The sequence below is a fragment of the Toxotes jaculatrix genome, chromosome 5, assembly GCF_017976425.1.
Source record: "Toxotes jaculatrix isolate fToxJac2 chromosome 5, fToxJac2.pri, whole genome shotgun sequence".
Classification (NCBI taxonomy): domain Eukaryota; kingdom Metazoa; phylum Chordata; class Actinopteri; family Toxotidae; genus Toxotes; species Toxotes jaculatrix.
The window spans coordinates 6,890,230-6,907,966 of NC_054398.1; the positions used below are offsets into that span (position 1 = coordinate 6,890,230).

Here is a 17,737-nt window from a genome sequence, read left to right on the forward strand (position 1 = left end):
GCAGAAGCTGTTCAAATTTAATAAAGACACAGGTAAGCTCATTAACGCTGCAGGCATACGCACTGTATTCAGGATTAAAGCTAGGGGGGAGGGTAAAAAGCGAGTGGCAGGTTAGACAGAGCGATACCGATAGGACACAATCCTATACACAGTGTCTGTATAGGACTGTGTGGGAAGATGAGTGATCATGTGCACTTGGTTTTATTTCAGCTTCATGCTGGTACAATGAAGATGGTGGCTTTTTTTTCATACAGATTTTTGTCTGTCTACATCTCGTTCTGCAGAGAGTTAAGCTCCTTTTGAAAGCAGATAAAGCAAAGACAAGTGCCTGCTTGAAAATGTACATGACTCACGTTTAACTCACTGGGGTTTCTTTCTAAATTTGACTTTTACCTCTGTGAGGTCTAACCTCAGTATTTTATTACAAAGGTTCCTAGAAATGCAGAATTAGTGCATGTCTCCATCAGTCAGAGTTTTGAGACCTTTAAGCATTTTATGAGACGTTACATTTAAAGTGCCATTTAATTTGTGTATGTCATTTCTCTTCTAGATAGTGTGATAGGATTTATCCACTTTCTGCTTTCTAAGAACTGTCTTGGGAAGATCCAAAATGTTTAGGCAGTTAGAAAAAGTGATAAATCTACTCAGAAAGAGATAATTAGAAAGTAGCCAAACACGCCCAGTAAGACAAACTTCAAATGGCTCTGTTGCAGCGCCTCCCTGCTGCGATGTGGCAACGGAGCTACTTGGAGGCAAAATAGTCTTGTCTTAGGAGGTTTAATGTGATGGACCGCGGGTGTGTGTGTTCCCTGTCAGAGAAAATCTTTGGGGCAGCAGGGACGTGTCACAAAGTAGTTTCCATTAGGACAAATGAACAGCTGCTCAGCTGTCTGTCTGGCTGCCTGTCACTGCAGCCCCAGCTGCCATCTGTATTCATAACACATTCTGACAGACATCCAGGAATAAAATAAGTTGATCCCCATTCATCTCCATTTGTGTGTTTGCGTGTGTGTGTGTGTGTGTGGTGTTGTGTACTATCTATAAGAATATGGTGAGCATATGTGTGTTTACTTGACTGTAAGTGCGTGCATGTGTTTATTTGTGTGTGTCAGTGAGAGAGAAATGGAAAAGTCAGACAGATGAATTTGTTAGTATATAGCAGCCAGTATCACACTCAGAACAATCACTTTTATACTTTTTCTTAACTCTGACTCATTTTTATCTTCGACTCACTGCTTCATTTTCTTTCTTTCATCTTTTTTTTTTCTTAGGAAAGTCTCTATCCATGTATATTAAGGCCATAGCTGTGCACACAACAGTCAGACTAGAAGAAAAAGGTCTGGGTCGCTGGTTTGTAACAGGCAAACAATGCCAGCTGGCACTGAAAGACAAATTAAAAAAACTGTATGAGAAAAAAGAGGCAATTTTCATAGCAGCATTAATGAGCCACAGCACATTTAGTGTTACTCAGTAAAGCTGACAGATGTGTATATTCTTCCAAAGCTTCACATGTCTTTCTTGGGGCTTTTGCCAGAATATTAGGCACCCCCATCTGTCTGAAGAGAGGGACACTGAAGCTTGTTGATAGTATTGGGATAGCCAACATAATGTGGCATTATATTATATTTTCAGAAATCAAGAAGCTGTTTTGTAGGTAGCAGGCTGTGCTCTTATTGTTTCTAAAGCCTCCTGCCTCAGGGGGGGTCGGGAAGTTATAAGGCTCCATTCTCCGGATACCATGAAAGTTTCTACTAGATCTTATGTCAATATATTTCAGTTTGATCCAGAGAGGTAGACTGACTGATCAGTTGACAGACCGACATTACCATCCCTAGAGCCATATCCATCGAATGACCAAAAGTGTATCAAAGTGTGCCCATCTCTGACCATGCTAAACCTACAAGCCTCTTTCATTAGCCAGCAGGAGGAACCTTGTACTTTAGTACGCTGTCATGTGTCCTAGAGTGTAATGGCACTAACTACAGGTAATAAACTTTTTTCAGTAAAGACTAGAAATTACTTAGACAATTTGAGTATTCCATGGTGCATCTGTTAGTTAGTTACAATAACTGTACAATAATCACATCAAATTCCTGGTAAATTTAGTTTTTGGGTTTGTTTATTTGTTTCTCATTAAAACGTATCTTGTATCAGTGGAAACTTGCTGCCCTCATTACAGGATGTGTTCACACAGTCAGCAACCAGCCCCTGGGAGTTATTCCTTTTAAATGAGGCATGAGTGGACAAACTCTGACATTGGCTGCATCATTTACAACCTTAACTATTTATCCAATGAAGTGACAAATGATTTAATTAAGGACCATGCTCATTTAAAGGTCCATTCCAATGTCAAGCATTTGCTTTTAACTACAGGTCACATACTCATTCTAATTATTATTATCTTACAAGTTTTCTGACCATTTTTAATGTTTAGTTTTAGATTCAGGATGCATTTTTCCTGATGTATCAGACAGACACTGGTTTCCAATCAGATCTGGATGGTATGAAAATCAATCAGAAAAATATTGGTTTATCTGATCCATCACACTGATCATCAAGTCAGCATCTATTTTTTTTTTGTGAATGTTACATTAAGTGGAGATTGAGATGAGATGAGAACATTGTGCTGCATTACCTCATAACAACAATGTACCTTTGATATAAAGTAAACCAAACAAGTTTCATGTATTTATAGATATTTGTTATAGATATAAGTTTATATTGGTATTAGCAACTAGCATTGTGTTATCTACAGCATGTTCACATGAAAAGTCCACAGATGACATTACATTAGTGTTACTTACTGTCATGACAAGCAAATACAACCAGCATCACAATCATCAATATTGAATTGTACAAATAAAACTTACAGTGATGAAACTGTCAGCTGAACCTTGACATTGTCCATTTATTTATCTTCTTAAGTTGTTGTGACTCAAATGACTATCACCCAATTATCCTTTGGCAGCATGACATTACGCTGAAGATTTATGGGACAGATTATTGAAAAAGTTAGGCACAAAAGGAGACGGGAAACAGAAAATCAATGCCACACTGTGGTTTTACTCCTCGGAATGTTAAATTTTTGAAGTGTAGAGCTCTTTGATTTATGGCCACTGCAACTCTATCCATCCATCCATCCACCCACCCACCCACCCACCATACTCACGGTACTGTGTGTTTGTAGAATATGCTTATTACTGTGGGTTCACTACTTAAGCTTGCAGTCTGCATTGTATGTGTGTGTGTGCGTGCGCGCCTTTTTTTGGCTCTTGGCCTGCACTGCCCTGGCCATGTGGTCATCTTATTCTGAGACACACACACACACACACACACGGATAAAAGCAAACTTTAAGGCAGACCCTTTTTTCTCGCTCTTTCACCATGTCTCCTCTCTCTCTCTTTTAATGTGTTTAAGTCATTTCAGGCCAGGAGCTCTGCCTCGTAGTTAGTCATTTCCCTCTAGTCTTTCAGGTGACTGGTTGCTTTGTGCTCCAGGTGGAATTGGGGCCTTATCAGCGGCAGGGCAGGGGCCCAGTGGCCACATCACACAGAATACAGCATTTCCTCCAACCGCATGACTGCCCCACATGATTAAACCCAATCTGACCGGCTGTTGTCTGTGTGACTGTACTGTATTTGTGTGTGTGTGTGTGTGTGTCTGTGTGTGTGTGTGTGTCTGTGTGTGTGTGTGTGTGTGAGAGAGAGAGAGAGAGAGCTTGCAGGTGTTTTATTTGAGTGTGTCTTATCAGCAGTTTAAAGTCCAGAAGAGGGTGATGAGCATGGGAATGCTAATTTGTGCATTTGTTTCTGATCACAGTGCTTGTGTTCTTGAGTTTCTGCAGTGGGGGCGCACAGGGTAATATTTGTAAAATGGCTTTCATACCTTGAAGGTTCTTCGCTAAAGCTAATGCCATCACTGTTCAAATTTAAACTCCAGGGCATCCCACTTGTTTAAAAAAATGAGCACCAGACTTTTTTGATGTTTCCAACAGCCTCCTAATTTTCACGATGCTTTTGTGCCAGACTGCCGCAAGCTTGACAAAAGGATACACAATGCCCGTTTGGGTACAAACATAACCCCTTTCTTTAAAGAACTCTGTTTCTATACTCTGTGCCTTAAACGACTGCGAAAGGCTCAAAGTGTTTTTTTTTTTAAACAAGCTTTGGATGAATAAAAAAGGGAGAAAAGAAAGGAAAGAGAAGAAATCAATGTTTGTCTCTCTTCAGATAAATGCATGGAGCCAAGCAGTGTAAGGTGGTAAGAGGGTAATCTGTGAAACAACAATACCGTGGGCTGACAGGAGACGCAGTAATCTAGGCTGGACCAGCGCTATCCTTAAACAGAGTGTTCTGTGTCTGAAAGATTACACTGTAAGCTCTGACACCATAATGGTCCTGACACAAACACACATACACTCACAAAATTACTTCGGCCTGTCGGAGCTTCTGCAAGTCTGCCCCTGTTCACAATGTAGTCTTTAGTGGGAGCCTTGCCGGCAGAATTCATCGATAGGAATCAGATTGAGGTCTGCTGACGACAATGAGCAGAGGTGGGGAGTGATTAACTCTGAAAAATAAATGAGATGCACTGTGAGGAATAGACACCGAATAGTGTTTATTTTTTCATGTGTGCTGTTTGCCCATGCATTCAACTGTTTATAGTCCTGTGAATTCATGTCTTTTCTTGGATTTGACTGCAGAAAATCTGACTCAGCAGTCTGTTAACTGTTCCATTTCTTTACATGCATAGTTTGTTTGTTTGTGTCTGTCTTTCTTTCCAGCAGTCTCTTCCCTCTTCTTAGCTGTAGTTTCTGAGTGTTCATTAACTCAACCTTCATTTATACAGGGTGGTCCTTTGGCAATTAAACCCAAAAATGTCACAAACAACAACAAACATCTTCCCTTCAGTCCAAACCAGTTTTTCCAGTCCATGCCAGTTAAAAGCATCCTCCCAGCATAATACTGCCACCACCATGCTTCATTATGGGAATGTTGTTCTTGGGGAGTGGGAAGTGTTAAGTTTAAGCCACACATAGTGTTTCCCATGATAGCCAAAAAGTTCAGTTTTAGCCTCATCTAACCAGAACCTTCTGTGTGTTTGGGGAGTCTGCCGCTAGCTGCTTGGCAAACTCCAAACATGTTTTCTTAGTTTTTTTTTTTTCATTGAGCAATTGCTTTTTTGGCCATTCTTCCATAAAGCCCTGTTCTGTTGAGCGTACTGCCTAAAGTGGTCCTATGGATACTCCCTTCTCTGCTGTGGATCTTTGCAGCTCCTTCAGTGTTATCTTTGCTGTCTTTGTTGAATCTCTGCTTAATGCCCCCTTGCCCGGTCTGTGAGTTTTGGTGGGCAGCCTTCTCTTGACAGGTTTGTAGTGGTGCCATATCCTTTCCTTTTTGTTGCTCTGGATTTAATGGTGCTCCATGGGATGTTCAGAGTTTGGGATATATATTTTTTTATAACTCAACCCTGATCTTTACTTCTCCACAGCTCTCTCTCTGACCTTGGTCCTCTTGTTGCTTGCTTTGTGGTGTTGCAGACTCAGGGGCGTTTTAGATCAGGTGTATTCGTACTGACACCATGTGACAGATCATGTGGCACTTTGAGGTGAAGCACATGTGAAGCTGTACATGTGTATAAATATGTGACTATATATGACTTCTGGTTTAATTGGTTTCTTTTTTTTTTTTTTTGATGGTCAGTATTGGATATTACAGAGGACCTCTGAAGCAGCTGTATATAGAATTGTATCGTCTGCATAAAAGTGATATTCAGAATATTTTACAGATGCAGAACTGTTTGTATCCTTGAGTTCTAACAAACATGTTGTGTATTTCCTTCCTCATAAAACATTTGGAAAGCCATTTTTGTTTTTTTTTTGTTTTTTTGCTCGCTTGTAGTCTTTGTAGGTGTATTTCTTCACTTTGCATATTACTGCCACCAGTGGAACAGCAAGAAACCGCCGGCAGGGATATACAATACATCGCACTGGCCCCATTCTCATGCCTGTTCATAATGCTAAGAAAATTGGCACCCACTCATAAAAACATTGCTCCAAAGTATTAGTGAAGTGGTCAAAAACTCCTACTTTTTTCCAGTTCTCCGCTTTTTCAACTTGTCTCTGTATTCATGAGGTGCAGTTGATCATCTGTGGAAAAAGGTGGAATCAATCAACTCAGACAGACAGGCACCAATGCCTTAATTCTCACCACCTAAAATCAAATTTGTACATGTTCACCTCTATTCTGTTCTCATATCCCTCTATTGACTTATTATGCAGTCTTGCTACCTCTAAAATTCACTTCACATTCAGTCTGAACACACCTTTAGACCTAACTAAATCAGCTCCTAATAGAAAGTCTTCATCTGTACCGTCCTCTCTGTCCGGGTCCATTCTGATTTCTTCTGTCACAGTCTCTAGATTCAGGTATCCTCAGGTGTACTTTCTCACTAATGGTATTTTATATCCGTCTGTCTCCTCAAACAGTTTGAAGCATCTGTGAACGAGGGGGCGACAGGGGTCGTGGTCAACCTCACAGTAGACGACAGAGATGATCCAGCCACGGAGGCGTGGAGAGCTATCTACTCTATAATTAACGGAGATCCCACACAGAGCTTTGAGATCCAAACCAACCCAGACAATAATGAGGGAATGCTGTCAGTTGTCAAGGTAAAGTATATGAGATGTCCAAATGCATTTATATATTGCACTAGATAACATAATCACACTTAAAGTACTTTTCCGATCATTTTCCTCATTCAGCCTCTGGACTACGAGGCCACAGCGTTCCACACGCTTCTCATCAAAGTAGAAAACGAGGATCCGCTGGTTCCTGATGTTGGCTACGGCCCCAGCTCCACAGCCACCGTCCATGTCACAGTCCTAGATGTCAACGAGGGTCCTGTCTTCTTCCCAGACCCCCTGACAGTGACCAGGATGGAAAACATCCCTGTGGGCAGCTTTGTGGCTTCACTCAATGCCACAGATCCAGATATATTACAGATACAGAGCGTCAGGTAAGAGTCGAAGTGAGACTAATTGAAATCGAGCTGCAGAATTGTGCTTGTCTTGTGTATAAGTAAATGAGATGAGAGAAAGCATGGGAGAGAGCTCGTTTGTGTTGTGTGATTGAACGTCATCTGCTGTAGCCCGCCGCTCAGTATTGTCAGTAATGAGCTTTCTGATTTTCATTCAGTTTCTCTCTGTTCAGTTGAGCAGCATTATCAACTGTCATTTGCAAATGGGACTCTTTGAGCAGCACTTTCACATTTTTCTTTTATATAAAGGCAGTCACGTTATGTCGGCAATGTTTGTATTATCTTCACTGTCAGATGATGCTAACAAGGTGATGTGACATGTATTGAAGAGTACAGAGTATTGAAGAACCTCAGTTTTACCTTGCCAGCTCATCATTTTCCTGCTGTCCTGGCGTCTTAATCTGTCTGTTCTCACCTCTTGTGTGTTTCTGAGCCCTCATCACTTCATCTTTTTATCTCCTTATCCTGATTCCATTCCTGCATTCCTCATCTCCAGTGTTTCCTTTGTCTGTTAGGCTACTTTATCTGTCTGTGCTGTGTAAACAGATGAAAAATGTTGCCCAGACAATGTGCAATTTACTGACACAGGTCAAACCGTTCACCTCAGTCAGCTGAAATGTCAGAATGGGGCAGCTCATTAACTTTAACTCTGTTACAGAAAAAGCCCTCTCTCAAATATTACCATCATCATAACAGGAAGGCTATTAGTTTCATTATGTCCTACAATAAAAATTATTCCTCTTGCTGCCAGAGGGAGCTCCATAGCGTGTGCTTCACTTCCTTTTACAAGATGGAAAACTCATCATTGCATTTATTGGCTTTCAGGCCTAATTTATGCTCAATTTAGATTGCTCTTTTTCTGCACCCTTGGTGTTATATATCATGTAAAAATAGTGTTAAATAAACACATAGGGGGATAATAATGACTCAGGGAAATAAAACCCACCAGATCGTGACTTTACTGCTCAAATTATTGATGCTGCTTTATGTGCTGTAAAATGTAGTCACTGTGTCAGTATCAAATGCTACATAACATGGAGCTGTTCCTCTGAATGTTGTGTAGGAGTCAAGACCTGTTCCCATAAAGCTTTAATGAGTGGAGCTCTGAGGTCACAAGTCAGGTCACATGATCATATAAATTTGAAAATGTCTCAGAGCATTTATTGGTCTTAAATAACATGCTACTTGAATACTTGAACGATAGGGCAGCTTTTGTTTTTTTTATGGGGTTTTTTATAAGGAGGTTAAAGAAACATGCTCTATTAAACACTGTGGGTCACCTATCTCAGGCCCCGAAGCTGATTTTAAATCTATACCCAGTAGTTCCATGTGGTCGTTTAAAGTTTGTTGGTCTTTGCCTTCATTTATTTCACCTTGACAGTTAGTCACATTTGATTTGAAATCTAAAACAAAGTATGTACATGAAAAGCAAATAGAAATGGAAGAAAATCTAGAAAACAAAACCGAACAATGAAAGCATATATCAAAGTCAACCATCTTAGTTTAGCGTGTTAGCATGCTAACATTTGCTAATTATACACTAAACATAAAGTCATTAGTTTTGGAGGTATCTTACCAGGTGTTTGATTTGATGGCGTGGACCAACTAGTACTGCCGTCCATACAGCCAAACTGCAAGCACGGTCAAAATATCACTGGAAGAGTCAACTGACATCACTTAAAGTAGAAATGTATAGACAGGAGACATAAAATGTAAAGCCAACCAGCCTCTTTTTATGCTAACACTGAGAATATCCAGGAGTGAGGGGAACGTCAGCCAAAGAGGTTTTTTTTTTTTTTTTTTTTTTACCAAAAACTCAGTATGAGGTAGAAAACAGTTTTATTCTCTTTCTCTGCACTCTGCATTCACTCTTGACTGCATCTTATCTGCCTGTCCTTCTGTGACCCATTCTCCACATCCACTGCTTCTGAATAGCACTCTGAAAAATTTCCTACTGATGCATCATTTTCTATATGACTCACCCGGCTTGATTCTGAAGCTGTATTGATCACTTTAAAGCGTTCTCTAAAGATTTTAGTGATGTTTCATCTATTTGTAGCCACAGAGGGGTCTGTGTTTTTTGACATCTATGTTGCATCTTCCTGCATCTTTCTAACTTTATCCCTGCTCTGCTCTTCTCATCTTCAGCATACATTTCTGTATTTATTTCATGGCCTCTGCGTTTGTTGTCATTTCATCCGGTGACATTTTGCCAGTAACAGTGACTTTGAAGTGTCATAACTGTGACCTGTAGACGGGTTGAGGATGTCGTGAAAGACAGACAGCTGGAGAGCTGGAAATAGACAGGTAGCGTGCACAGAATAAGATGGACAAAAAAAAAAAACAGGAGGTCTGTTTACCTTCCTCTCTTCTCCCCTGCCTGTCTCTGCATAACTGTGCAGGTAGGGGTGTGTCTAAGTGTATGTGTGTGTCAGTGTGTCTGCCCCCTGGGATGTGTACGTCAAATGCATTTGACATGGAACACAATCAGTCTGACTCTCTGGTCAGAGTCAGTAGCACTCAATGTCCAACACACACACACACACACACACACACACACACACACACACACACACACACACACACACACACACACACACACACACACACACACACACACACACACACACACACACACATGCTTGGCTGTTTGTGTATATCTGTGAGAACTAACTTGATCCTTTAACCATGAACCTAAGGGCCACTTTGTTAACACTGGGAAGAATAACGCACATAAAGTGACTCACACATGGCTAGTTTATATCTTCCATAACAGTCTGGTCTGTTCACTTTTTGTTAAGAAACAGCATGTGGAAAAACACGGGGACATGAAGTAGCCAGCTGTTAAATTTGTTTAAGCAACTCAATTATGAAACATTTGCATTACTTCGGGCAGGTAACCCCTATTTGCACAGGACTATTGTTACCTAGGATCCTCCTGTGAATTATAATAATTGCAGCAGCCATCCATGTTCTTAAACCTGTGCAAATCTTCCATGTGTGACATTTGTGGACAGCAGCTCGACCCAAAAGCAGACTTGGGTCCCACTCAGACAGGATTAAAATTCCAGTGGGGAATGAAATATTTGCCATGCTGCTTTAACTAAATTCATAACTGCAGGTGGCATTTTAGACTGCACCAAATTACAGGAGGCGGTTCATCGTATATTCTGCAGAAAAATCATTTGTCCCTCATCACCAGCTGAGCTGATTAAACTCAGTAAAAGGAAACTCAAGTCTCCACCTACACAGACTTAGAGACACTTGCTGTGTTCCATACTGCATAGTAGTACAAAGTATATACTATATACTGATTGTAATTTTTTGCAGGTAGTACTCTTTACGACAAGTTACGACATGCGTAACTGTTTTACATTAACAGGAAAAGATACAATACATGTATAAATGGATGTCAATCAAACTTTGAAATGTCACTGCCAATTAAACATCACAAACAGACAGCAAAATGTTTCTCCAAAGATTTCATAGACATTTTTTTATTTGCTGACAAATTTCTAAAGCTGTTTCTCCACCATCCACAATCAGTTTTAATGTTTTCCTGCTGTGAGCAGCTCCATCACTTCAGATGTGCATTGCAGTGCGGGAGAAAAGTGTCTGTCAAAAATCAAGCATTTTTTACGATGCATACTGACTTTTTTTTTAACATACTTTTTTAGTCACTTTGTCACATTTTGTGACTTTCCCAGTGTGAGCAGACTACATACACCAAACCCGCTCAGGACACGCTAGCTTTAAAAGCCCTCCACACTTGTGGTTCACCCCCTCTGGTGTTTTCACTTATTTAACTGATTAGACCTCCTCTCTATACTGTGTAAGGGTGTGCAGACTGTGCTTGACTGACATCTCCATTTTTTTCTCAGCTACTAAATTGTCCATAGGTGTGAATATGAGCGTGAATGGTTGTTTGTCTCTATATGTCAACACTGTGATAAACTGGCAACCTGTGCAGGGTGTACCCTGACTCTCGCCCCCCGACCCCGAATAACTTTGTCTCAGCATACTGAATCACTACTCACACAGGTGTACTCGCAGGTGGGGATTTACAGCAGCAGTCAGGTGAAGCTTACTGAGGACACCTAGAGGCCAGGTACAGCATAGCAAAAGGCAGTAGGAGTCATTGTGACACTGTCCATAAACACTATAGACAGTAAAGATTTCACTACAAATCACCTGATGAGATATTACTCACTGCAATGTCAGTCCTCATACATGTTTTACACACAATGACAGAATTAAGATCAGGCCTCAAGACGACTCACCACCTCCGTGAACATTCATGGAAATGTTAATTAGAGGTCTAATCACTCAAATTACGACAGTAATTGATTCTATTTGAAGTTGGAGACTGCTGGAATAGGCTTCAAAAAGCTGCCGTAAGAAGGAACAGGCTGTGCTGTGAAGGGTTCTCATTAGCCTGGTTTCTGGCCCACAGCCAAGCAGAACCAAGCAGGGTTAGCCAGGGCTATCTCATTATCCAGGTTATTAGACAGCTTTCCTTTAGCATTTTTTTTCTTAATGTTTTTAAGAAACAGGTTCTTTGCCTGCAAGGGGATAACATTTCAGCAAATAAATAAATGAAATCTGTTACACTTTGACCACAAACACTTTGAAGTAGCCTAGACTCTGATGAGCCCCAAACGGCCTCGCAGTCGTTAATGATCTCATCACTTTTCTTCTTTCCTTTCATAATGTTGACGATGTGAAGGGAAAGATCCTCTGGAGGAGATGTAATTAAATCCTAATGATAAAAGAAGCGTTCCACACAACATCTACTGTTCACATGAATCACATGATGCAATTATTAAAAGAGTTTCTTTTTTAAATGTTAAATAGCATTAATTAAAACAGTGCTCAGGGCAAAGAGTTATGTTTTTGGTGAAAAGAATAATTAAAAACAAAAACAGAGCAATTTGCCCTTTCTTGTGCTTCACTGTGAGCAGCTCTTCCCCTCAAACTGACCCTAAACAGTCCCGGCTCCTGTTCTCCCTCATAAACGGACAAGTTACATAATTAAAGCAAATATGAGTCGTTTTAATCCCGTTCAGTATTTAGGCCAAACTATTAGGCTCTGGGGGGATTTGACTCATGTTTCTGCTGAAGAAGTTTTCTAGCCCTCTTTACCGGTTTAGGGCTTTAGTCGAGCAGAGTGGTTGTATGAGAGTGCTGAGGACGAAAGCAGACAGACAGTGCCAGTGTGGACGGGAGACGGGAGAAAGTTGGACTTGTTTTTGACAGAAGTTTGTCTCTGCTAAACCTCCCGACTACGGAAGTGTTTTGCTCGGTGCGTGGGCACTTGACATTGAGAAAATGTATTGCACTTCAGGGTAGATTTGTACCCTGAAATTTGGAGGAAATTTTCGTCGGAAAGTTTACTCTGATACTCTTCAAATCCTTTCTTAAACTTCACTCTTGATGCTGCTCCTGTGCCAATCCAGGAGACTGTGAAGAGAGGAGCAAATAATTTGAAGTGTCATTAAGAAAGTTTGGCTGATTTAATTAGGCCTCATTTCCAGCAACAGGACTCTCATCAGTTGTCGAATAACTATTTACACCGAAGTAATTGATGCTTGATGGGAAAAGGAGACTGTGTTCTCAGCAGAAAGTAAAGAACCTCAACTGCACTCACAGCCACAGTCTGAACACTGTGCAGCAGTGTATAATGTCTCTGCAGCACTGACACTTACATTGGGGAGACAAGAAAATTCAGCTTTTCTTTTATTTGTTTTCTTGTGTGGTGAGTGTTTTTTTTTTCTTCCAAGTGATCAGAGTAAACATGTGCTGCTTTTGTCCACTGAAACCAGACAAAAAAAAAAAAAAAAGAAAAGAAAACAGACGTTTCCAAAGCTTTTCCACCACATGGAGAAGCTGTAGAGAGATAAAACGGAATGCAGTTTGAAAAAACAGTTTGATAGAAAAACTGAAGGGAATGAAACTGGCAATAACAATAAAACTAAAACCATTTCCAGTATGTTTCTGAAAGCGTACCTCGTCACATATCACCATCTGTCCTAGTTTAGCCAACGCTCAGAGGTCTCCAGACTCAGCCACCACTCAGCTACGACTTCTCCATCGCTTCCAAAATACAGTTAAGTTGTTTTCTTCTCCTCGCTTTTAAAAATAGAGGGAATCTCAAACAGTTGGGTCATCCATTATTCAGTAGCTACCTGTCTACTTTCACTTCTCACTCTGGTCATATTCAAGTTAAAAGGGATGGGACTTAAAAGAGGAGGGATGGGGAGCTGGAATGTCAGGCATGAAAACTGGCAGGTAGCTTTGAGGAGCCGAGGTAAGGGAAGAGATGAGGAAAGAGAGAGTGTGAGGCAGATGGGACTGACAGACTGTGAGAATGACAGTGTGTGTGTGTGTGTGTGTGTGAAGGAGAGAGGTGTCGAATGCTACTGAGGCTGACCTGAGAGAGGTCAGTGTGATCACCTTCAGATCAGCCTGAAATTGTTGCTGTCTGCTCAGGATAACCAACACAGGGAGAATGAGAGAGAGAGAGAGAGAGAGAGAGAGAGAGGATGCAGGACACGAGCGACAGATGACAGCAAGACATACTAAGAGAGTAAACGGGGGTGGATGTAATGCAGTGAGTAGTGATTCACCAACTGACTTTCACAAGAATTTAACAGTAATAGTAGACTGACATTAATGAAGATTTGATTGGCTGCAAATGTGTCCAGCCAGATATCCTGGGCCAGTTAAATACGCTGGCTGCTGCACTAACTGTGCGCAGACTACAAGGCACAAGGGATGAAACAGGGAAGCAAAGTAAAGAGGAAAATCAATACTGAACTTTAGCTAACTAATTCCAAAAGTTAGCCCAAAGTTCAAAGTGGCCATGCACAACAGCAGCAGAAGTTGTTTGGCCAGAACTGAATGCATTTAGCCTACAGCCGCTCCGTCTATGTCTCCACCTCTCCCTTTTTCTCATCACATCACATCACATTACAAGTTAACCCTGAAAAAGAACCCAAAACTGCAGACAGAGTAACTGGGTCAACTCAACAAACTCTGTGTGCAGAAGTCACACGAGGTCAACGGTAATAAGTGTGGACATTTAAACAATTCTTAATTCATCAGCAATGATCTATACAACTGTCTTAATCACTAAACACAATCACCATTTTCTTTTCCCCTAATTTGATAGATCACAGAGTAGACAGTTTACATACTAATTACATACTAATTCCTAAAACTGCGTTAAAAATTCGTATTCACTCAGATTTTTCAAGAAATTTGTCAAAAAATATTTTCCCTGCACCTCCTTTCTTTCCCTAGTTGTTTTTCTCCCCTTTGTCGTTGCACTAACTTCACTTTCTTTGACCTGGTGCTGTGAAAGAGCACCCAACAGCCGAATATGAATTCATCAGGGAAAAAAAAACTGAATGATAATTGTACTTTAAAGACTATTATCGTATAGTTTTGTGGTAATTATGGTGAATGTGGTGCAGTGGATGTTGCATTTCTCCTCATCACTCCCTGTTGGTTAACAACAACAATATCCTGATTTTTAATGAAAGCAGGTCATCAGTACACAGAGCAACCAGTCCGTCATCATGACTTTCACCATTCATCACTATGTGAATTCTCTGTGAGACCAGATTTTGTTTTCTGTTTGGTCGTGTTTCTGCGCTCGCCCACACTGTCTCTTGTACGTCTGTTATTTTCTAACTCGTGTCAAGGCTTATTTGTGGGAGGATAAAGAGCTAGAGATCATGTCTCAACCAAAATTTATTAAATTTGTGAAGAGGCGCGAGAACCTACAAACACACTGTCATAACTTTGCCTTGTAGTGCGCGCACAAAAATCTTGGACTCAACCATTTGTTCATTTGACAAGGGAACGTCAGTTTAGTGTATCAGTGTATTTATGCAACCAATATTAGTTTTGTACTAATTACTCAAGAAAAGTAAAATTTTTGATTAAAAACAAACTTCCCTCAACCACATGCACACACACACACACACACACTCAGGGCCTTGAGTTGTTCCATTGTTCCACTCACTGTGCTCAAAAGATTCTAGCTCAACATGTCTGTGTGCGTGTGCGCGTGTGTGTGTGTATATGATCCGTTGCCTACAAATACTGGTGATTTTAGCCACACTTTAAATTTACCCTTTCATTTAGTTTGGTAAAATGCACCCGCACATTCAAGCAACCATTTCTTTGTGCCGTGGCTCAAGTCCAACGTTAAAACAAACAAAGGGAGCACGAACACAGGAGAACGTGCTTCTGATGTCAAGTCATCGTTTGCATTGTACAGGCATCAATAAGAGAAATCGATAGTGTCACAATGAAGCAGCTGTAAGAAAGGAGACAGTTTGAGGTTTGAGCCAGTCCTCAGTTCCTGTCCTGTATCATCAGTAGCAGAAAACAGGATGTGTACGCAGTTTACTGTTGTTTAGAGCCTTAACGTAGCTTCAGCTAGGAGAGACTGTGAATCTCAGTAATGAGCATGGAAAAATAGCAAGAAAGGTGATTCTGTTTTTCTGCAGACCAAACTGCCACCCAGTGTGGGACAGAGCTACGTTGCTACGGTGCTGTTTGAGGTAGCATTGCATCATCTTAGGAGAAGGAGATGAGCTGTCTTAGAGAAACTTTTCAAGGATATGAGCTGCAGGTTTTCATTTTAATGTCACTGCCAGAGCGAGACAGGCTGAGTCACACAGTCTCCTCCATTTTCTTCTCTTTCTTCCCTCTGTCCTTCTGGGATGTGAAGGGGCTGATTGCAGGGCTAATCAGATGTTTAGATTTGTTTCTCATTTCTAGCAGCTGAGTAAGTGCATGCCAAACGCGTGGCAAAAAAAGAAATAGGGAGTGAGTGGGAGAGAGAGAGAGACAGAAAGAGAGAGTGTGGGGCAGGGAGAGGCTTTAGTCATACAGTCAGTGTGCCAAGAAATAATTAAAACAATCCTAAAAGATGCCAAGAGGAACAGGGAGAGAGGGATGCTGTGCTGTGAAGCAGGAGCAAATTGCTTTTCTTCCTGTTAATTACAGGGTTATGGTTTTCAACTGATGCAAAGAGGTGCTATTTTGCACCTTAAATTGATAATAACTTTTGTTCTGTGTTGTGTTACTCAGGCTTGCTAATTTATGAAAATGATGCTACACTCATTGAGGACGACACGCTGGTGTCAGTGCGTGTGCGCGTGCAGATGCACCCTTGTACGTACAGTAGCTGGTGTGCTGTCTCCGTGCACTCATGTGTCAAAGGAGTGTCCTTGCATACTCCTCTCTGTTCCTGCCAGATATTGACAATGCAAACCTTTTATTTTCATCTTTGATGTGCATCCCGCCGTCTCTCTGCATTTGCCCCACTGTTGCCGTTAAGTCGACACAGTGGGTCTTTGTTCAGCGTACTCAGCGGAGCGTCTGCGGTTGTCGAGTGGATCTGGCAGAGAGCCTCATCTAGACTTTACCTGGCTCACAGCAAACAATAGTCAACGGGCTGAAAAGAGCAAAGAGAGCCTCTGAGGCTTTTCGAGGTTCTGTAAAAAGTAAATCAAACGTAGCCTGAATCCATATTCAATCAAACTCACACAGGCATTTTACTTAAGCTAGGATGGGACACTGGATCAGTAACTGTGAAGTGTTGACAGGCAGAGCAAAGGGACTGTCCTCTGTGGTGTTGCCACCCATGGAGACATGTGAGGAGGAGGACGTCAAATTGAAAAGAAAGTAATGGGAAAAAAAAGAAATGTGAAGTGTCTTCTGTAATTCTCAACATTCAGACATTATCATTTCTCTCTGTATCCACCAGTCTCTCTACTGAGTCGCTGTTGTCTTTTTCACCTTTATCACCTTTATTCCTCACCTATTTAACACCTGATGCTCTAGTTGCTTCTTGCACAATTTATCCTACAACACTGAAAGTACCTTAATTGAAACTCCCTCACACACTTCCTTTCAAGCCTTCTTTTACACCTTTTTCCAAGTTCACACACTTTTCTCTCTGGCATGTACAAAAAGACAAACCTTGACTGGGTCTCTGTGACAGATGATTGATGCGACATGCGCCAGCGTTTGCTTTCCCCTTTCTCAGCGCTGTCACATTTATTTCCCCTGTATAGACCTGCTGCACTGTGCTGATACAGAGCAGAAATATGAACAGGTGTGACGTGGGTAATTTGTCCACATGGCCTGGAGCAGTGGTTGGTCAAAAGTGGGCAGCTCAGCTCAGCTCAGTTTAAAGTTAAAATCCAGCCCAGAGCGTCTTTGTAGGAGACCCCAAAGGAGTCACTTATTTTTCAAGTGCAATGGCTTCAAAGCCAAAGTCTTTCTTCTTCTTCTCTCTCTTTCTCTTTGTGGTAAGAAAACAAGACAAAAAAAATAATAAAAGAAAATTTTATTATCGCAGATCAAAAGCTATCCAAATGTGTTTGACCTCTGATTTATATTACAGTAAATGCCCCCCTTAAACTAAGTGACATGTTAAAGTGCAGTTCTTGTTTCTATTCCTTCTATTCCTGTTCCTTTTATTCCTTTCTATTCCTTCTAGAGCAACATAAACATTAATTTGGAATCATGTTTTTGACTGCAAAGGGAATATAAGTCCAATATGTCTGTGTTGAGCTGGTAATGTACAGTGGGGTTTTTTTTTTTAGAGCTTTTTCTCTGAAAACAGCTGCCTGCTGCAGTCGAAAACGACACTGAGTGCACTGAGAGTGAACCAAA

At 41.0% G+C, this 17,737-nt stretch overlaps 1 protein-coding gene across 2 annotated transcripts in view; it reads left to right on the forward strand.

Moving 5' to 3' along the window:
- cdh13 (cadherin 13, H-cadherin (heart)) overlaps positions 1–17,737 on the forward strand; it is a 305,886-nt gene that overhangs the window by 246,651 nt on the left and 41,498 nt on the right. For both annotated transcript variants that reach the window (XM_041038356.1, XM_041038357.1), the window contains exons 10-11: positions 6,489–6,671; positions 6,765–7,018. In XM_041038356.1, the coding sequence (XP_040894290.1) occupies positions 6,489–6,671; positions 6,765–7,018 (437 nt within the window). The remainder of the gene's footprint in view (positions 1–6,488; positions 6,672–6,764; positions 7,019–17,737) is intronic.